This window comes from Sapajus apella, unplaced genomic scaffold (assembly GCF_009761245.1).
Source record: "Sapajus apella isolate SASKATOON/1434 unplaced genomic scaffold, GSC_monkey_1.0 scaffold17, whole genome shotgun sequence".
NCBI classification, from domain to species: domain Eukaryota; kingdom Metazoa; phylum Chordata; class Mammalia; order Primates; family Cebidae; genus Sapajus; species Sapajus apella.
Window position 1 is genome coordinate 3,214,112 of NW_022436957.1, and position 21,656 is coordinate 3,235,767.

Here is a 21,656-nt window from a genome sequence, read left to right on the forward strand (position 1 = left end):
TAGAGGTACCTGTTGAGGTTGGACTTTCAGTTCCTTCTTTGGTGGTTAAATAAAAATTCCCCTTTTCTCTAAGGGGTTTTGGAGTTCTGCTTCTAGAACCTAGGACTGCCCCCCCCCCCATGAAGGGGGGCATGTAATAACCTCCCAGCTGCTAACTTCTTCTTAAACTAAGGGTGATTCTATTCCATTTTCTAATAAATCTTTGTCTTTTCCTCACTCACCTAGACAATTTATCCAAGACTTATCACTTAAAGAACAGCCTCTCTTTTATTTTTTCAACTTTTCCATGAAATTACAACCCTTCTGTTAGCCACAGAAATCACACCAGGTTTATGCTTCAGTTTCTCCTTTACATTTGGGCAGTTTTCTCATGATATGTTCTAGAAGACAAAAAACAACAGAAACATGGGCTTGTGATTTTACATATGGAAGCATTTTATTCACATAGCTCATCCATGTAGCCACAATTTCTAGTTTCCATAAGAATACTGCTTCTTTTTTAGATCAGTTTATAGCACCGATTCTGAGCTTTGTAATAAATGAGAACTCAAGGACTCTTAATTTCTTTTTATATGGAGCCAGCAAGGAATGTGAAGAACAAAGTTTCCGTGATTACTGCATGTTCGAATAAGTCTGTATCATGTCCTGAACCTTGCAAAATTGTATTTTAATAGAGCCAAATCCCCAGTTAGAGAAGCCAGAAGGAACATATTGGATCAGAGGCTGGAAGAACACATTATGTGGAGGAGTAAAGAGAAAAGGGACAGGAAGAGACAGAAAATAGGAGTGAGAAAAACAAGACCCAGTTTCTGATATGCAACTGGCCCCAGGATAAAATTTCCTTCTTGGACACAAGTAACATTTTCTCTCAGTGCAACTCCTTCAACTATTCTGCCTTGAACCGGCAACGAAAAAAGGAGAAATCACAGTATCTCAAGGCTAGAATGATTCATCGAGATAAAGGACCTCAGGAAAACATGATGTTTATGAATCATTTATGATTTATTTTTCAGACACTATCTGAAACTCAGTAACAGTATTTGCTGTCTTGGCTTTCATGCATGGCTTCGTGTTTAGTCATTTTGTATTCTATCTATTCATTTTTTCTAGAAACATGTATTGAGCACATACTGTATGGAAAATATCATGTTAGTGCTGGCATCTGTCAGTGAGCAAAACAGACAAAGTTCTGTGCTGAAGAGTAGCTTACATCTTAGAGCAGGCGGCACTGCTAGCTGTGCAATGTGCTGGGAATACAAAGATGCATAAGGAAAACGTGACTTTCATCCATATGGAGCTTTTTATCACCTGGGGAAGACAGAGCTTAAGCTAGTACTAGTAGAGTGAGTCTGCATAGGTCATCTCAGATAGACTTTGGTAGGAGCTTGTCAATAATCACTAGACTGTGGAACATATTCCATAAATCTTAGGGATAAGAGGTTTGTCATCTGACCTCAGAATACTTTATTAGAAAAAAAAAGAAAAAAAATGTAGTATTAGGGTTTATTAGCAGGCAGTGGTATGCTGGAATCAGCTCCTGGTCATTCAGGAATCTTGCCAGCTGGTTGTTAAACCATTGTATGTTTTCATTTGGCTGTGTTGTGGGTGTTTACACCATAGCAATTGGCAAACACAACGAATCCAGGCTGCCTTCCCTCCCTCAGAGCCCTAGGTTAACAACAGTTTGTTGGTATCAGTAGAACTGACTGCAGATGTTTTTAAGATGAAGTTACCATTTGTCTTGATTATTTGGAGGATTAAATGTTATAATTCCAAACTCATGAAATACTGATTTTTCAGAAATCTTAGAGCTAGGATTTCATTTCTACCCTTTGAAAACATGAATCTCTTTTAAATTTTATATATAATGTCTTTGCTATAATTTAGTTGTCTCAGCAAATTGAATGACATAATTTAATTATGATCTTATATCATTATTCCTATTACATTTACAAGAACTCATGAAAGCATTATTATAACATGGATAATTCTTCTTGCACTAAAATAGGAATTTTGAGTTAAAATTTAACATTCAATGGGTATGAAAAATTTTGGCTTTACCGTTTGACATATGAATTAACGTTATTAAAAATTCAACACAATGACAACTTGATTTTATGGATGGAATTTATCTTAGAGGGTAGGTGGATACATGGCTCCAGGATCAAGCTGATGACTGTAGCCTGTAACATAAATGCTCACATTAATGGGAGAGTCCACAAACCAGCTGGTCATACCAAAATCCATTGGATAGCTGTAGGTATATTCTAGAATGCAATGCAATATAGTACATAATCAATAGATTAAAGCGTTTTGCACAGACATATGTGGAATATTAGCATCATGTAGAAAAAAAGTTGCATATATTTGAAATGTCACACTTTAGTCAGGAAACGGGATATCCATGAAGCTATAAAAATTACTTAAGGGAACGGGGCACCAATACCATTCTTTCCCTGGGAGAAGGATGTAGACATCCTTACATTGAACTAGCAGAGCCTCATAAATCCTGCTCCATTTTCAATTCAAGTTTGTTGGAAATTTTTCTGCTGTGATATAAAAAGCTTTATTTTAAAAATGACAATGCTAAAAACTTTTGAATGATTCTCTTCTAGCTATTGTGAAATATATAATCAATTAATGTTAACTGGTGATGGATATCCCAACTTCCCTGATTTGATTATATGAGTGTTTCAAATGATCACAGGTACCCCGAAAATACATACATTGAATATGCATCAATAAAAAAATAAATAATTAAATAAAATTACAGCAAACAGGAATAGAGTAATAGAATTTATTCCAAAGGAATATGTTCCTTTCCAACTTTCTGAAAGATGCCTTCTTTTCAAAATAAGAGCTCAGGAATGGTTTAAAATCAAACCCAGCTTACCATGGTAACATAAGGAAAAATGCTTGCATTGCTCATTATCTAACATTTTCATTTAATTAAAAAATTAATTTTGCCTCTAAAACACACCTAATAGAAGAGATTCTCATAACAGCCACTTATGAGTTAACAGCATCAGAAAGGCAGCACTTGGCTTTCATCTTCACTAGTAATTTTGGTGAGTACTTGTCAGATGCCCTTCCTCATCTGATCCTCAGAATTAGGATTTAAAGTGTCAGAAATAAAACATTGAGGGCTGAAGCTGACTTAATGTGATGCAACATTTCCAAATTTAAGTTTACCAAGAACTATCCCCTGTTTCAGCTTACCTTATAAAAGGACATATTCTATAACTGTTGTAGCAATTAAGAAAAAGCACATATATGTAAACCATTTCAAGGATATCTTTTAAGTCTTAGAATTTGTTTTCTCTGTGAACACTTCAAATGCTGCATTGCCACAAGATTTTAATAGTTCAGGCATGTAGCCATTGTTTCACTCGTGTTCCTGTGAAGCCCTGTAGCAAGGTACAACATATGTACTTGTAATTGCAGCAACACAGGATGATGGTGTCCTGAGATGAACACAATTTGCTTTGGAGATCTAGGAGAAGGAGTGACTTATGAGGTTATAAAAGATTTCATTGAACTTTTTAAAATTAAATTTATTGTATATCATTATCATTCAGCCACATCAGTAACAGCTTAACTTTCCCAGTCATTTCCTTTAGTGGAAAAATAATCACCACATAAATAGATTTTGTGTTTTCCAAAATAGTCTATTAAACATATATTTTCTTATGAAACTCCCTATTACTTTATAGACAGTATCAGACAGTATTTGAGATAAACATTCACTTTTCAACCAGAGTTACAGAATGTCTGATCTAAGATGACACTAATACCATGGAAGAAAAAGTCTTGGTCATTACTTTTGATAATTTGCTACAATTCAAACTTAATTCCTTATAGAGCCAAAGTAAATCAAAATTGAATTTTCTTTCTTGAATTAAAAAACAAAAAAAACAAAAAACTTACTGTGTCTGAGTGCTCAAATGCCCTCTTCCAGCTAAGCTTGGCGACCAGCTTTTTCTGATCTTTCTGCCAGAGGTCACTTCTGATCTTTCCCCCTTGCATCCTCTGTATTACCATTTCACCAATTTTCTGCAGTATTTTACATATCTCTTTTCCCTGACTTCAACACAGGGCATCTCGCAGTTTGCCCGGAATGTCTGCCTATGTCTCTAACCCCCCACCAGATTTGCTTTCATGGGCTGTCAGACCTGATATTTTCTACGTAGACATTTTAATTCTAACCAGGGCATGCAATATTTAGCAATTTTTTGTGTCTTCCTTACTTTTGTATCTTCATACAAAAGTATTTTGTAGGTGGTTATAGACGTTTCCCTTTGTTAACCTCATGTTCTTGAAATTTGTCATCTCTTTTTGTGATCATTATATATCTTTTGAAGACATGCTTGATGACAGTAAACACTGATGTTTGTTGCATATTTACTGTCTGCTGTACACTTTGTCAAGAACAGTGTATTTGATATCTCATTTAATCCCCTGAATTATAAGACATTATGATTATGTTAGTTTCAGATTTGGCTGTAACAGAAAACAATAAAAAAACAGTAGTTTACATTAGAGAGAAGTTTATATCTCCATCTCATGGGTAATGTCCAGAGGTGAATGGTCCATAAAGTCTCTGGGGTGCAGAATTTTTCAAGCAGCTTTTCCACCTCCTGTAGAATGTGGCAGCCTCATCTTCATGGTGAATGATGGTTGTGTCTACCTTAAATGCATACAATGGGGTGATGGATGGGAAAGATGAGAGGAAAAAAGCACATGGCTACTACTTCCCAAGGAAGATAGACTTTTCTTAGAGACCAGAAGTTGGTCACCTGTTGACACCTAGCTTCACAGGAGGCTGCAAAGGAGAGTTTTGTTATGGGTGTCCGTGTATCCAGAGAAACACTCAATGACAATGGGAGGCTGGGGGAACAGCGAGCTCTCTCTCCCCCCAGTGTTATTTCTCCCAATTATAGATGGAGAGACAGAGGTAGAAGGTCACATTATTGGCATACAGTCACAGAGTCGATGGCCAAGTTGGGATTTGCAACCAAGTGCTTTTGAGTCTGTCTCCCATTATTTGAAACATCTTCTCCTAAGATAGTATATTCTTTTACTCACAATTATAAATCATAAATCCTCCATCTATGGTGGATCTGGACATCTCCACGCCCCCATGCACCGAGTCCATAATTCATCCACATCCTCTTATTCCCCAAATGTGGATATCCTTGGCATCATCAGGTCCCATACTCCTTCTACTGGCTCCATCCCTGATTCTCATCCTCTTAGCTGCCCTCATCTCTCTCCATGAATGTTCTTCCCTGGAGGCCAAATGACTTATGCCCTCTGCACAATTCCTGGTGACTGCCCATTTTTGACACCAAGCAATTCCAAAGCAAATGTACTTCCAAGCTCTCTGCCTTCCTCACTCTGTTATCTTCCATGATCAGATGGTAATCTCTAGTGCCTCACAGCAGCCTGTTGGTCCTTCAAGCTGGAGGTGGTGCAGAGCCATTGTGTGATTTCGGCCAGGATGCTCTGGGTAGGTCCCAAGGAGACTGTGGAGTGCTTTTGGCTTCTTGTCTGCCCATGCTGGATTTCAGGATGACAGCTGGCTCTTCCCCTCTTTCTATCCCTTCCTCCTAACAGCCATCATCTCCTTTATTTTTTAATTTATCCAACTTTTTTTTTTTTTTTTCTGAGATGGAGTTTTGCTCTTGTCGCTCAGGCTGGAGTGCAATGGTGTGATCTCGGCTCACTGCAACCTCCGCCTCCCAGGTTCAAGCGATTCTTCTGCCTCAGCCTCCTGAATAGCTGGAATTAACAGGCATCCACCACCACGCCCAGAAAAATTTTTTGTAGTTTTAGTAGAGACAGGGGTTCGCCTTGTTGGCCAGGTTGGTCTCGAACTCCCAACCTCAGGTGATCCACCCACCTTGGCCTCCCAAAGTGCTGGGATTACAGGCGTGAGCCACTGTGCCCAACCTCAGCAATTTTTTATTGGCCCTCTATTCTATCTAAGATACTAGGCACTACACATTTAGGAGATGTGGGAGATACAGTCCCTGCCTTCAGAGAGGAAATAATCCAGCCAGATAATTGGAGACCTCAAGGGTTGACTGAGTGGTGAAAACTGGTGAGAGGAACAGAGGAAGACAGGTGACTTCCAGCTGGGAATTCAGATGGGTTCATGGAGGAGAACATAGCAGGGGTTTGAAGGACAGCTAGAATATCAGTATCAAGGCAAGGAAGGGAAAGTGGAGGAAGAGTCTCATACATCCTGCACCCACTTTGTTCCAGGTTATATATTCCTGTCCCTTAATATGCAAATTCCAAGGCTTCGTGGAAGGGAGTATTTTGTCCTCAATTACTCAGGCATCATTTAGGAAAGGTCGTGTTGCTCTCAAATTGCCTGGCTGTGAAGCACGTGTACCCAGCCGCCAGAGCTGCTTCCTTATCCTTCTCACTGTTGTCTATCATGAGCTCTGGTGCTGCCAGCTGCAGGAAGCAGGCAGAACTTATCTACTGTCATCGATTATATATCAGCCAAGGGCTGAATAGTTAGGGAGTTTGGGCTATGGTAAACAGATAGCAGTAAACCTCTAGGGTCAGAAACAGATCTTGGGGCCAAGATGCTTTTGGAGAGCATACATGTATTAAGTTAGAAGACATGTGATCTCTGGTGGCTCAGTTGTAAACACATTGTAAAATCTTTGGGTCCATGAAAAGATTTGAAGCATTAGTGTGGGGTGTCTGGATGAGACTAGGGGAATGTATGAAACAATTTTTTAGGCGGATCGCAGGAGCCAGGAGGGCACAATGGGATGGGTTTTCAGACATCAGTTCAGTAGATGACATCAACTTTTCCGTAAGCTTACTGAGGGGGCAGGCCTAGAATTCTTTGTATGGGGGTTCCTCACAGTGGAAAAAGGGAACAGTATGTGAAATGGTTCTTGAAGAACTTCAAGATGGCAACAGAGGTACATGCTGCCAAGACTGAAAACCCAAAATATCTGTGTATGCCTTCTATGATATCTACATGCAATCTTCCAAGCACCCAAAATAAATCTCGCCAAAATGACCAGTTGAACATCATTCATCAAGGGAAGTGTAAATCTGAGTGATACATTAAGAGCCAATGTGTTGAAGCCATGTAGATTTATTAATAGTTTTCCATATACTGCAGAAAAAAAATGTCTTACAACATGTATTACAGTAGCAACAGATTGAAGGACAGATGGAAACTGCTGTGTTTCTTGCGTAGATTGGCTGCAGCTTTCTGTTCACAGCTAACTCATGTATAGTCTATATACTGTAGACCCAGCCTCCTTCTGAGAGCATCACATATAGGAACCAAGTTTTAATCCTCAAAGCAATGCTACCAGGCAAGAACGATTATTATGAACATTTAACAGAGGAGCAGACTGGGACACAGAGAGGTGAAAGCAGCTATGCCCAGTATCACATAGGTAGGAAATTGCAGAGGTCAGGATTGAACCTAAACTACTGATGCTCAGAGCTGTGCCCTTAACCAAGTCAGTGGCAGGAAAAACCTTGGCCAAAGCACCTGCTCTCTAGCTAGTGCATTCATTCTCTCTCTCCTACACACCCACCCCCCGTGTCTCCTCTTATAGTCTATGCAAGTCTCACCCAGCATCAGGCTAAGAAAGGCAAATGCATCTAACTCTTTTATAAAGACGTTGCTATCATCCTGGAACAAGAGAGTCTTCAGGCCTCTGGCACTGTCCGTTCTCCATCATATTTTTCTTGGAAGAGCACAGCAACTCTAGCTGTTTATCTCTGCTCCTTCTATATTGCCCTTTGATCTTTGGTCCCTGTTCTGTCCTTTAGAGCTGTTCATTCATTCATGCAGTTTATCACCAAGCCTTAGAGACTTGTGAGTACTGTCTGTCTCAATCTAGCTTCTGACTTACTTTATCAAATATAAAGTTTGTCTTATTTTATAGTTTAGCTCAGAGGTTCATGTATAGGGAGTGACGAAGTTGTGCTGTGATAACCATCAGCCCTGACATTTCAGGGGCTTAGCCTGGCAAACATTTATTCTCACTCCTGCTGTAGAACAAAGCTTCTCAACCTGGGTACTATTGACATTTGAGGCAGATGATTCTCTGTGCTGGAGGCTGCTGTGTGCATTGTAGACTGTTGGATAGTATCCCTGGCCTCTCCCCACCAGGTATCAGTAGCACGTCCACCCCGCTATGACGACAGAATGCATCTCCCAACACGGCCAGAGGTTTGGGAGATAACTGCGCATTCAATGCCTGTCCATGGTTGGAAGGTGAGGGTCTAGAAGGAGAGGGTTCTGCCATCCGTTTGTCAGGGACCACTCTGACAGAGGCCCCCTTATCTCGAACGTCACTAGCAGGAGAGACAGCTCCTCTGCGCTGTGGCTGAGAAAAGACACTGCTCATGTTTGGCCAGAAGAGGCCATGCAGACTCCCTGACTTCAAGGAAGCTGGAAAGTGTTCTGCAGCACTCAGGTTATGCAGAGTTCACTGTCCCCAGGAAAGAGGCATAGTCTTGTTTCTGTGGCCTCAGGGTTCCAGGTTGGGGGCACCTTGCTTTAGCCGCTCTGGGTTAGAAGCAGGGGCCGTAATGGCGCAGTAACATCGTGTGATACCGCTGAGAGTCGGTCACGCGTACAGCGTCTTTACTTGTGCCAGACGGGCTTTCCAGGCATGGCTTTGTTTTATCTCACATGATGGCTCTGAGACTTCTGCAAGGCAGGAGTTTAAACATTCAGAGAGGCCTGGAAAGGAGTGTCCCAGGGTCCGAATTGTGCTCAGCTGTGTCATGGAGTGTTGTGACTACTCTAAGCACAGCATTCAGAGCACAAGATGTGAGAGGCTTACATCATTATGAGAGGCCAGAAGCACTCAGGGCCCTTCAGCTAAAGACAGAATAAAGCTTCAAGGACACTTTTTAGGTGGACGATGTTAGAAGTTGTAGGTGATGTAGCCTGACCCTGTTCCCCGACCAAACCTAGGGTCAGGCTGCTATTTTTCACAGCCCAACAACAAGATGCGGATGAACTGGGGAGGAAGAGATATTTATGTAACTGGGTATAGCGAGAAGGCCTGGAAAATATTGCCCAAACCAACTCAAAATTACACTTTTCTGGAGCTTATATAACTTCTAAGCCATATGCCTATATGTAAGTATGCATTCATCTAAAGACATAAGTCATTAACTTCTTCTAATCTGTAACTAAGGCCTGAGTCCTGAAGACCTTCCTCTGGAACCTCAGTAAATGTACTTAATCTAAATGAGTCCAGGTTCTGCGGCGATTACCCTTTTCTTGTCTCCTGCTAAATCATGGAGGTTTGGGCATTCCTTTAGACCCCCAATAAAACTTGTTTGTGGAGGTCTGGGAAGTTTCTTCAGACCCCCAGTAAAACTTGTTTAATTCTAAATGGGTTCTGCTAAGAATTGCTTTGTTACCTTGTCTTGCTTCAAGGTCTAGGAGAGGCCTGGGCAAAACTCTTGGTGGGCTTTTGTTACATCCCAGCCTTTGTATAAGGGTGCGGGCTCTCTCAGCTTTTAATATTTAACTTCACCACTAGGTCACTGCTGAAACAGATGTCATGGAGGCCTGTGATAGTGAGACCTGGCTGCCACAACCCGACTCCAAGAGGTTAACAGGGAGATTCTGCTAGATACTAATATTGATTTTTAAAAAGATTTTACGATGTAACGAAAGTTCTCGTTTGCACTCTCTCTATTTTTGTCCTTGGTAGCACATGTGCTCATTTTGGGGACTTCCTTGAAGGGCTCCTACTTCCCGTGGCTGAGTTGCTGTAACATGAAGTAATAGAAATCACGTCTCTGCCTGTTCCAGGGTCAGAAGCCCCTGTAGTCCCCAGGAAATCCCAGGGATCTCAGAGACCTCTTTATTTCCCTTTGTTCATAGCTTAGTTTATTTTTAATAAGATAGCTGTTTTAGGATCCTACGTGGAGGATGCTGAATCAGTTTCTGGCTTAGGCATCAAGTTTTTCTCACTTAAATTCTATTTGCCTTTTTGTCAAATGACAATAAACTTTCTTGTCTCATAAGTTGAGTCACATTTTGTAGTGGCGCTTTTATATAAAAATATGTTTTGCCAGATGGGTGATGATTTTCTAAACATTTTGTTCTAGCACAGTGACATAACAGTACTGTGTCATATGTCATTGATAGCTTTGACCATTACTTGTGACAATTTGTTTTCTTAATTTGGGTAAGGATTTAAAAAATCTCAGTAGAATTATTGTCCTCATCATAGACTTAGACTACTTAAGTTAAAAAAAACCTGTGCACTTTAATTTCCCTGCATTCTTTATATCAAATTTAATAATTCCTTTTCCAGGTCATTAGATCTCAGTTATAAATGAATCTAAGTTCCCAGCTTCGTCAAAATATGTATCTGTTTCAGTCATGAGAGAGGAACAGTCTTTTTTCAGAGCAGTAGATGATAATTTTTTTTTTTGAGACAGAGTTTCTCTCTTGTTTATCAGACTGGAGTGCAATCACACAATCTCGGTTCACTGCAACCTCTGCCTTCTGGGTTCAAGCGATTCTCCTGCCTCAGCCTCTTGAGTAGCTGGGATTACAGCCATGCACCACCATGCCTGGCTAATCTTGTATTTTTAGTATAGACAGGGTTTCTCCATGTTGGGCAGGCTGGTCTCCAACTCCTGACCTCAGGTGCTCTGCCTGCCTCAGCCTCCAGCTGGGATTACAGGCTTAAGCCACCGTGCCCAGCCAATAATTTTTAAAATACAGTGGTGAATAAGCATATATTTAAAAATTTAACATTTTTCTAGTATATGAGGATATTCAAGATGAAGTATGTTATCAAAATAATTTTGGAATACAGGACTAAATATACCTATGAAAAATATAAGATGATGCTGGACATGGTGGCTTACACCTGTAATCCCAGTGCTTTGGGAGGCCAAGGCAGGAGGATTGCTTGAGCCCAGGAGTTCAAGACTAGCCTGGGCAACATGGAGAGACCCCCATCTCTACAAAAATTTTCAAAATATGGCTGGGCATGGTGGCATGCACCTGTCGTCCCAGCTACTTGGGAGGCTGAGGCAAGAGGATTGCTTGAGCCCAGGAGTTTGAGACTGCAGTGAGCTATGATTGTACCACTGCACTCCAGCCTGAGTGAAAATGCAAGACCTTGGCTCTAGAAAATACAAATCAAAAATATAAATTAAACAAAAGAAGATGACTATGCCAGGTGCCTTCTATTTTGTCCAGTGACTGAGTTGTACTTTTTATCTTGGAAATGACACATTTGGAGATGTCAATTCCTGGGTTCCTAATGAATAACAGAACAAGCTCCCAAAGTAGGGATTGTTATCTTGTGAGCCACCTTAGAATAAAATGTGCAGTTCTGTTTCTCTCATTTGAGTAAATCTAAAGTGGCCCAGAGAAACAGCACAAAGACTAAGCAATCTACCTTTTTATGAAAAGTTTTTAAAAATCCAAATGAAAGGATAAAAAAGCAAGCAACACCAGAACATGCTAAATAATCCTTTAGAATAATTAATTCTTAGTTCTACCCTTGTCTGAACTACCCAGCAACACCATTGCCTCCGCCCCCCAGGCCAGGGTGCCTGCATCTGTTGACTGGGCTTGACATCAATCTGATCTTCCAGCTCACATCTGGGGAGGATTGCACTCAGGTGGTAATGAAGGGATCTGTGTGAGTGGCTTTCAAAAGCAAGTGGAAAATATAGGCTCTTTACATGAATTTATTCGGGGAGCCTGCATTCTCCTGGGGTTTTAAACACACAGAGGCTTGACTCGAATGTCAAGTTCAAAACGCCCTCTAGATTTGTGGCATTGGGAGCCTGAGCAAAAGGCTTGCTTCTCTGTGTAACCACTTTCTCTTTTGGCTGACCCTGATGAAGGATTCTAAGTGGCTGCAAACAGCAGGTTCTGTCAGCCTGTCTCCAAAAAGGCTTCTGAAGGAAATCTCTCATACCCAGGAAGCAAGTGTGGGATGAGAGGAGTGGATGGGAAGCATCTTAAGGTTACCTGCTGCCTTTTTAAACTCTGCTGGAGATGGTAACCAAGTCCCGGAATTCCTCCTGCAGCCTGGCGTGTCTGTGTGTCAGCTTGACCTTATCTTTCTGAAGCAGGTGCACTGAGCCCATGTAAAGTGCACAGATGTCGTGTCCTGCCTCGCAGAGTCAGCTATGCCACAGACTGCAGGCATCTCATTATGAATCTCCTTTAATATATTCATCTAAACGTATTCACCTTGCTTCCCCTGTCTTTCTCAGCTTTAAACACACACACACACACACACACACACACACACACACACACACACACACACACACACAAAGAGGCTGACTTTTCCCATCAATAACCTTGTCCAAGGTCAGGGGTGATTTGGGGACAACACAGACCCAGTGACTGTTGGTTTAAACCGATTGCATTAATCTATTTTACATTTTGATCAGATGATCATGAAATGTCTGTAATTACAAAAGTAATCAATGTCATTATATGCACAAATGATCAGGATGACTTCCACATGGGTGGGGTGCTTCCTAGGAGGAATGTCTCTTTGGTTTTATGTAAAAGCTGTAAGGGCATTCACATTCTGCATCTGATTCTAGTCGGTTCATACATTTTAATTCTCTGTTTTTATCTGCCACATTTTTCCTACCCAGGAAACATGTTTAGGCCTCTCTTAGGTGTTTGAGAGCAGGCAGCTCCTCGGAAAATAACATTGTCCAATAAATAGGAATGAATCAATTATTTCATAACTATTCATTTGTTTGTAAGTCAGTTTTTCCTGGCAATTTTAGTATTTTGGAGTTTATTGAAATAAAGAACTTATATTGTAAAAACCAACCATCCTATTCTGGCATTGATGAATTCCCCTAATTTGGAATTTCTAACAGCTTTCAAAGGTGTACATTGTATACCATTATATTGTAATTTAAAGATTTTTAGTAAGTTTATAGAGTTGAGCAATCTAATTTCAGAACATCTGCTTCATCCCCGAAAGATTATTTCCATTTCCCATTTGTAATGTCTCCTTCTCACTTCTAGCCTTATTTAATTCTTCTTTTAATATTTATTTATTTATTTTGTGTGTGTGTGTGTGTGTGTGTGTGTGTGTGTGTGGCCGGAGTGCAGTGGCATGAGCATAGTTCACTTCAGTTTCAACCACCTGGGCTCATACAATCCTACTGCCTTAGCCTCTGGAGTAGCTGGGACTACAGGCACATGCCACCACACTCAACTTACTTTTTTCTTTTTAAAATTTCTTATAGAGACGGGGCTTCACTATGTTGCCCAGGCTGGTCTCGAACCATTAGGATCAAGTGAGTCTTCCAACTTGGCCTCCCAAAGTGCTGAGATTATAAGCATGGGCCACTGCACCTGGCCCTCATTTAATTCTTTTTTTTTTTTTTTTTTTTTTTTTTTTTTTTGAGACAGAGACTTGTTCTCTCACACAGGCTGTAGTGCAGTAGCGGAATCTCAGCTCACTGTAACCTCCGCCTCCAAGGCTCAAGTGATTCTCCTGCTTCAGCCTTCTGAGTAGCTGGGATTACAAGGACCTGCTACAACACCCAGCTAATTTTTGTATTTTTTAGTAGAGACGGGGTTTCGCCACGTTGGCGAGGCTTGTCTCAAACTCCTGACCTCAAGTGATCCATCCGTCTCAGCCTCCCAAAGTTCATTTAATTCTTGATTCGACATTTTTTGGACTTTCTGGAAACTGAAAACATAAACTGTTAACTGAGGTCCTAGCAAGTTTAAGGCTGTTCCCACTGGCTGTGTGTGTGAGTGTCTACGTGTGGCTTCGTAATCTCTCCTATACATATAAACATTGTGCCTGCAGCCTTATGATGTCTTCACCTTCTTAAAGCACATGGCGGCATAATTTCCATATCACTTTTTCATTTGTGGTACATGCAAGGATGCTTCATGCCTAATGCCATTTCCATCCTTTTAAACCACAGGTACATCCATCTGGAAGGCCTTTCTCTTCACCCCCAACTTTGACCCCGTGGGTTCCAACGGTTGCTTTTCCACACACGTGTGCTTCTGTTCCGGGAATTATGTCACCCATCATGACCCACCTTTACTCTTTGATATTTCCAAAGATCCAAGAGAAAGAAACCCAGTAACTCCAGCCACTGAGCCCCGGTTCCATGAAATCCTCAAAGTCATGCAGGAAGCCGCGGACAGACACACCAAGACCCTGCCAGAGGTGCCCAACCAGTTTTCATGGGACAACTTTCTTTGGAAGCCCTGGCTTCAGCTGTGCTGTCCCTCCTCCGGCCTATCTTGCCAATGCGACAGAGAAAAACAGGATAAAAGACTGAGCTACTAGCTGTGCCTGGGCACCAGGCAGATGCATGTAGTAAAGCTCACCATCTTCATTATAAACACACACCTGGGAGTGGCACTAGGGAAAGCCAACTCCACCCACACCTTGGATTTGGACTCATTCTCTATTTTATTAACTGAAGGCTTGGGCCAGAGCTCAACAGCTATTCAACTGGAGGGACAAAGGGGATAAGATCTGTAGTATACAGAGAGGAAGATGGTAGGTTTATGCCTTCTGCGGCCAGAGTCTTGGACTAATGGAAAGAGAATGACTAGAGGGGCATTTACAAGGCATACCAGCACAGGCAGATGACAAAAAGGTACAGAAGGCAATCTTAAAACAGAAAGGTGCAGGAGGTACCTTTACTCACCTCTCAGCAAATATGTATGTCAACAGTATATGTTATCATTTACTCTATAATCTGAAGTGATGCAATAACCACCATGATTCTGAAGCATAATAAAAAAGGCAATCAAATAAAAGAGAGTTTAGTAATTTAAATATAAGTAACTTTAAGGTGAATGAAAAATCTTCTTTAGGAATAATAGATGAGATTAAGTTCCACTTTCGTTGTTGGAAGGGAAGTCATTATTACTGGTATAGTTAGAACACATATCAAATGCTCTTCAGCATATATAGTTATGCACATGCATACATAAACACACACACACACATACACATGCACACATATAGTATATTTCTTTCCTCAAGAGGGTTAAGATTTTAAAATGGGGACCTAGAAGCTGATCACTATTTAAGTAAAAACAGTAGAAGCTCACAAATAGATTTGTTTGCACGATGATTTTTTTTTTTTTTTGCAAAATTTTATAGTAACAAAAATCCCAAAGCAAATCTCTCCTGAACTGATTTCCATTCCATAATTTGTATTATTATTCTTGGATTCCACTGTTTTCTTTGGGAGAATGGAAGTTCTGAATTAAAAGCCCACTGTGGAGATGCTATGGTTCAGGGAATCTCTTCTAATGTAATTCAGAATAATTGGCCTAGAAAGTCTCTGATATTTGGAGGGGATCAAAAATCACTCACAAGCAATGCATGATCTATGCACATAAGCATGATTTCCTTTAGTTTTAGGCAGAAGTTAGTCATCAGAGAGCAGTCATGTATGCAAGTTTTGTAGCTGAGAAGTTTCATTGCTTCCAGTTCACAATGAGATGAACAATTTTGCTTTCATTCTATTTTCCCCAAATCCCACAAGTCAGGGAAAACTCGTAACTGGTCACATAGGAGAGAGCCTGATAGTGGCACAGCTGGAGATAGTTTCAAAGATAGTTTCACCAGCCCATCCTGAGGAAAGGCGCCTGTGGAATGTAAAGTGCAATCGTTTCTTCAGATACAAGACTTTCCCCAACAATATGATTGGATTCCCTTATGGCAAAATCGAGAGAAGCTGCCATCCACCTGTTTATGCATTCATCTCTTTTGTGGACTTGTCTGACCACTTTCTATTTGCCCAGAGTTTGCTCAATTCCAAGACAGTGCTGTGAATGGAACACCTGTAACCCCCACAACAGTTTGCAGAGAATGCTAGCCATGACTTGGGCTTTCTGAAAGTTGGCTATAATTTCTTTATCCCTACCCCCAACCCTGGGAAGTTGGAGCAGGAAGGGGGTACTGTTGGGCTGGGAGGATTCAACAGCATTTCCCCAGTTACCCACTAAGTTCTTCTATTTCAGGCATTAATTTTGCTTCTCTTTAAAAAAAGAAAAAAAGAGAAAGAAGTGATTCCTACCGCCTAACTCCAGAATTGTTGAAAGCTGAAAAGTAAAAAGGATTCTTCCTTTTAACATTGATTTTTCATTCCAGAAATTGCAGGAGAATTTGTCTTTTTGCTTTAGAAAACATTCTTCTTAGAGAGGGCACTAGCTTCCTGATGATATGTTAGGATTGCTACTGATACTATCACGTGGAAACTATTTAAAGCCACTGTTATAAACTTATGCTATAAGATGACAATATTTAGGCAAAGTCTAACATATTCAATGCAAGTAAGACTTTCTGAAAATACTTGATGATGTGGGAATGCTGCAGGATTAAATAACTTGAAGAGCCTTTATAGATTATACGAATGGCTATTTGTGTCTAGAACTATTTAATGTGTAAAATGTTAACAGCAAATGAAGGATGAAATATATCTCTAGATGCAAATGTATTGAGTTTAAAAGTGCCTCAAAATAATTGAGATCACATTTCAGGGCATTTAGCAATCAGGTTGATTTGTGGTAACCATAATCATCTTAGATATCAAATCATTTACCATCTGAAAGTTTTGATTTGAATGTATAACAGGAAACTGGAATTCTTTTGTCCAGGAGAAACCTCACAAACCTTCTTTACGGCATAGTTTTGTTGTTTGTCTGTTTCTCTTTGCAGAGCTGGAAGGCATGGCTATGTGTTTACAAAGCATCCCATTCATATTACCTCTGGAGTTGTATATCCAAACCTTAGTGGGCTTTGAAGCTTTAAACATTCTTTTAAAAAAATTATTATATTTCTAGCATTACATAGATGTTAAAAGTTAAGCAAATAGATTAACAATGTATACATAGGCATCATTTTAGAAGGTCAGCAATGCTTCAGGAAAAGCAATTGCAATCTACCTATCTATGGGACTAAGAAAGCCCTGTTTTTTCAAAAATGGAAGCCCACTTCTCTGATTTTTCTGAAGGTCATACAATGAAAAGTGGAGGGGAAACACACACACACACACACACACACACACACACACACAAACAAGTATTTGGCTTATCACAGGAATCTGATTGTATTAGGTGAAAGGATTACTTAGAATATGTTAATGCAAAGTTAAAATTTTCCTTGGCAATTAAAAATGCTGTGCACTATAGTTTACAATAGCGAAGACCTGCAACCAACCCAAATGCCCATCGATGATAGATTGGACAGGGAAAATGTGGCACATATACACCATGGAATATTATGTGGCCATCAAAAACGATGAGTTTGTGTCCTTTGTGGGGACATGAATGAACCTGGAACCCATCATTCTCAGCAAACTGACACAAGAACAGAAAATCAAACACCGCATGTTCCCACTCATAGGTGGATGTTGAACAATGAGAACACATGGATACAGGGAGGGGAGCATCACACACTGGGGTCTGTCGGGGAGAAATAGGGGAGGGACAGTGGGGGGTGGGGAGTTGGGGAGAGATAGCATGGGGAGAAATGCCAGATATAGGTGATGGGGAGGAAGGCAGCAAATCACAGTGCCATGCGTGTACCTATGCAACAATCTTGCATGTTCTTCACATGTACCCCCAAACCTAAAATGCAATAAAAAAAAAAGAAGAAAAATTGCTGTGCACTAATACCATGCTTTCTAATGTGATTGAATTCAACATTGTGGGGAATGTTTACAATATTTCCAGCTTGATGTCAAGTGATGAAGAATACAAGTTCCAGTTCTGCAAAGATTCGTCAACTTTCTCAGCTCAAGAAGGAGGCTGAGAAATGCAGAGAGGAATAAGACATAAAATAGCCCCGACCGCCATGATTCAAGAGTGGGAAAAGGCCAGATTATTACCATTGGGCATACTCTCTAAGGCCTTTTTAGGGGCCTACAAAAATATTTTAATTTCTTTTATAATCAGAAGAAAAGAAAATAAACACTGGGGATTGGAAATCATATTGGCATTTACACCAACATAGTCATAACATAGTATGTTAACATGGTTTATGTTTTTATATAATATATTTTTATATGAAAATATATTTAATATGTTTTGCCTTCATGGCCCATGAAAGTCTTACAAGGCCCTGGGGAAGGGACCCTACCCTGGTGAAGCAGCTGCTTTGCTCTACAAACACCTGGGGCACAAATTTGATTTGAAAAATATTACCCTCTTTTCTTTCTTTCAACTGGATTCCTTAGGAAAACCAAACAAGTGTTGGAACAAACCCCTGAGGCAGTAAGAAGTTGGAGTGAGAAGGGCATGGTATTGAGACTAGGATCGGCTCTCATTCAACCCAGCTATTCTAATAAAATGACAAAAAGTGTCCATAGAGAGGCTGCTGGCGAGTGCGTGGCCATAGGGAGCCAACATGCTCAGGAGGAAACATGCTCATCACGTGGAGGCCTCTACGAGCTAAAGCCTTGTTGCCTTCTCTTTAGTACCCAGAGAATGTGATGTGTGATGCAAATGCTCAAAACCTCTTAAATTGTAGCTGTCTGACCTCTACAGACCTCACATCCATCCCAGACTTTATGGACAAAGATTCTCTACTTGGCCAAACTTTAGCCAAGCTCCTCAACCTTTCCCCAGGCCCAATCAGTTTTGGCAAGAAGTCTGTTAAGTCGTTTAGCAAGAGCACCCAACCTGTCATATCTGTTCCTCCTCAGTCTGATCAGGCTCCACAGCCTCCACCACCCCCAAGGTGATGTCTGGTCACCTGGCCTGCCTTCAGCTAGAATCCTGCTAGGTCAGTTTAGCTGAATACCTCCTGATATTTCCTCTTGGTAGTCCTCCATCCACTGCCCCTCACTCTGTTCCGTCTGTAAATCCCCACTTTCCCATACTGTATTCAGAGCTGAGCCCAATCTTTCTCCCCTACTACAAGTCTCCATTGTTGTGGTCCCTGTACCCATCATGATGGGCCTGAATAAAGTCTTTTTTACTGTGCTTCAATAGGTAGCATTGAAATTTTTTTTCTTTGATATCATCCATGACAACTCGAAACCTATTGGGACAGCATGACTGTGCAGGGTCTTTAGAGCTCAGCTTTCTGAGACTCTGAGCATTCTTGTTTTCCGACACCGTGAACCTGTTCTGTGTGGCCAGAGATCACTCAAGCCAATGTTACTTCATACCATATCTTTGTGTAGTAGACTCTGAATAAAGTAATTGTAGTATACCAATATTTTACTTTGTCAGGTATTTAATGGGAGCCTTTCCAATGAAGGAAACATCAGCTTTCCTAATTAGAATGCAAGTAGCTTAAAAACTACCCACATCTTCCTGAAGGGGAAACATTTCCATGTAACTATGTATCAGTTTTCTAAGAACTTTATGTACCTACCATATAGGAGGGATTATGGGAACTACAATTCAAGATGAGATTTGATTGGGGACACAGCCAAACCTTATTATTCTGACCTGGCCCCTCCCAAATCTCATGTCCTCACATTTCAAAACACAATTGTGCCTTCCCAATAGTCCCCCAAAGTCTTAACTCATTCCAGCATTAACTCAAAAGTCCAAGTCCAAAGTCTCATCAGAGACACGGCAAGTTCCTTCTGCCTATGAGCCTGTGAAATCAAAAGCAAGTTAGTTACTTCACACATACAATAGGGATACAGACATTGGGTAAATACACACCCATTACAAATGGGATAAATTGGTCAAAAAAAGGGGTTACCGGCCCCATACAAGTCTGAAATCCAGTAGGGCAGTCATTAAATCTTAAAGTTCCAAAATCATCTCCTTTGATTCCATGTCTCATATCCAGGTTGTGCTGACACAAGAGGTGGGCTCCCACAACCTTGGGTAGCTCTGCCCCTGTGGCTTTGCAGGGTCCAACCTCCCTCCTGGCTGCTTTCATGGGCTGGTGTGGATTGCCTGCAGCTTTTCCAGGTGCACAGTGTAAGCTGCAAATATTTTATAATAGTTCTTTGGATTTCAAAAAGATGATAGTTCTTTGGATTTCAGAAAGATGCTTTGATTTACTGGTACTGTTATAAAAGAAATCATGTGCATTAATTCTTCAAAGGCTATCAGCTATGTGAAGGTGGAAGTCGGGTAAACTTAAAGATAAAAATATAGTGGAGTCTACCATCAATTTGTCATGGCCCAGAATTGATTAGATTATAAGTGATTCTGCAATTCTGGTATAAATGAGTGAAAAAGCAGTTGATTAATTTGCATAACAAACATAATTATTGCTATTATTATTTAAATATTGAGGTTCTTTTTGAAATATTCCATTTTGTTTCACTGGATTCTATGAGGCTAATAGATTTCAAAATGTATTACACATATGGAGGGATAACATTTTTAATGACATTTGAAAATTTTAAATTTTCCAATCAATATGTTTTTATAATATTTGAATTCCCTATAAACTTTGTCACTTTTGAAATACTTTTAAAATAGTGCCTGTACAGTACTCTAGTAGATGCAATATTTTAGTTTTGTTGATCAGACCTTAGTCTTAGGAAAAGATTAAGCAATGACATAATATTTAAAGCCAAGCTATTTCAGCAACCTTTGAAATAATACCATGCAACTTGTGTCTAATATTTCCAATTAGTTCATGAGACTCTTGCATCTTGTTCTTTTCTTTCAAAGTCAGGTTGTAAACTATGCCGTTAATGCAAAGTGTAGGCTCTGTGTTAAAATCTGAAGGCATTCTGCAGCAAGGTTTGAAAGTACCCTTGTCTAGTGCCTCTCAGGCTGATGTGCATGAAGGTGACAAGTACTATAGGAAGAGGCTGGGAAAAGCCAAGCTTGAAATAATTCAGGAAAGGGCACTGGCGGCACTGGTGGCATTTTATCAGACAAGGGAAATGCATCGGGTCAGTAACTGCTAAGAAAAAGCCGGATCAGACAGGCCATCCATTAGAGCTTGGATCAGGGAGAGCTCTTCACATTGTCACATCAGAGACAGAGACAAAGGGAGCTCTGCAGCACATCCCATTGCACTGAAGTGAAGAAGAAAGCAGTGTCTGGGGGCCACATGCAGATGTTACAAGTGTGGATATGGGATGGTGTTTGATGAGTCTCATGGATCCCAGACATGATTCTAAGTGCTTTAGTGGATTCGTCTATTTAATCTTCACTGTACGTCTGTCAGATAGATGTCATTTTTTATTTTTATTTTTTGAGTAGAGTCTTGCTCTGTCACCCAGGCTGGAGTACAGTGGCACAATCTTGGCTCACTGCAACCTCCACCTCCCAGGTTCAAGCAATTCATCTTCCTCAGCCTCCTGAGTAGCTGAGACTATAGGTGCATGCCACCATGCCCAGTTAATTTTTGTATTTTTAGCAGAAACGGGGTTTCACCGGGTTGGCCAGGATGGTCTCGATCTCTCGACCTCGTGATCGGCCCATCTTGGTCTCCCAAAGTGCTGGGATTATAGGTGTGAGCCACCGCACCCAACCAGATAGCTATTATTAGTGTCCTCTTACATGTGAGGATCCAGGCACAAAAAATAGTACATAAATTGCTTTATGCTTAGATTTATGGAATGATCTTTTGGTTAATCAAAAAGGAAATGGATAGATTCATGACCTTCATATATGACTGTGCATGCTATGTACTGCACAACTCCAGGAGGCAACATTA

General features: G+C 40.6%; 1 protein-coding gene across 1 annotated transcript in view; it reads left to right on the forward strand.

The window, feature by feature from the left end:
• The window catches only part of STS (steroid sulfatase), a 97,537-nt gene extending 80,352 nt beyond the window's left edge, over nt 1-17,185 (forward strand). Inside the window, exon 9 of the mRNA XM_032285854.1 lies at nt 13,963-17,185. Coding sequence (XP_032141745.1) covers nt 13,963-14,336 — 374 coding nt within the window. The 3' untranslated portion in view covers nt 14,337-17,185. The remainder of the gene's footprint in view (nt 1-13,962) is intronic.
• The last annotated feature ends 4,471 nt before the right edge of the window (nt 17,186-21,656 follow it).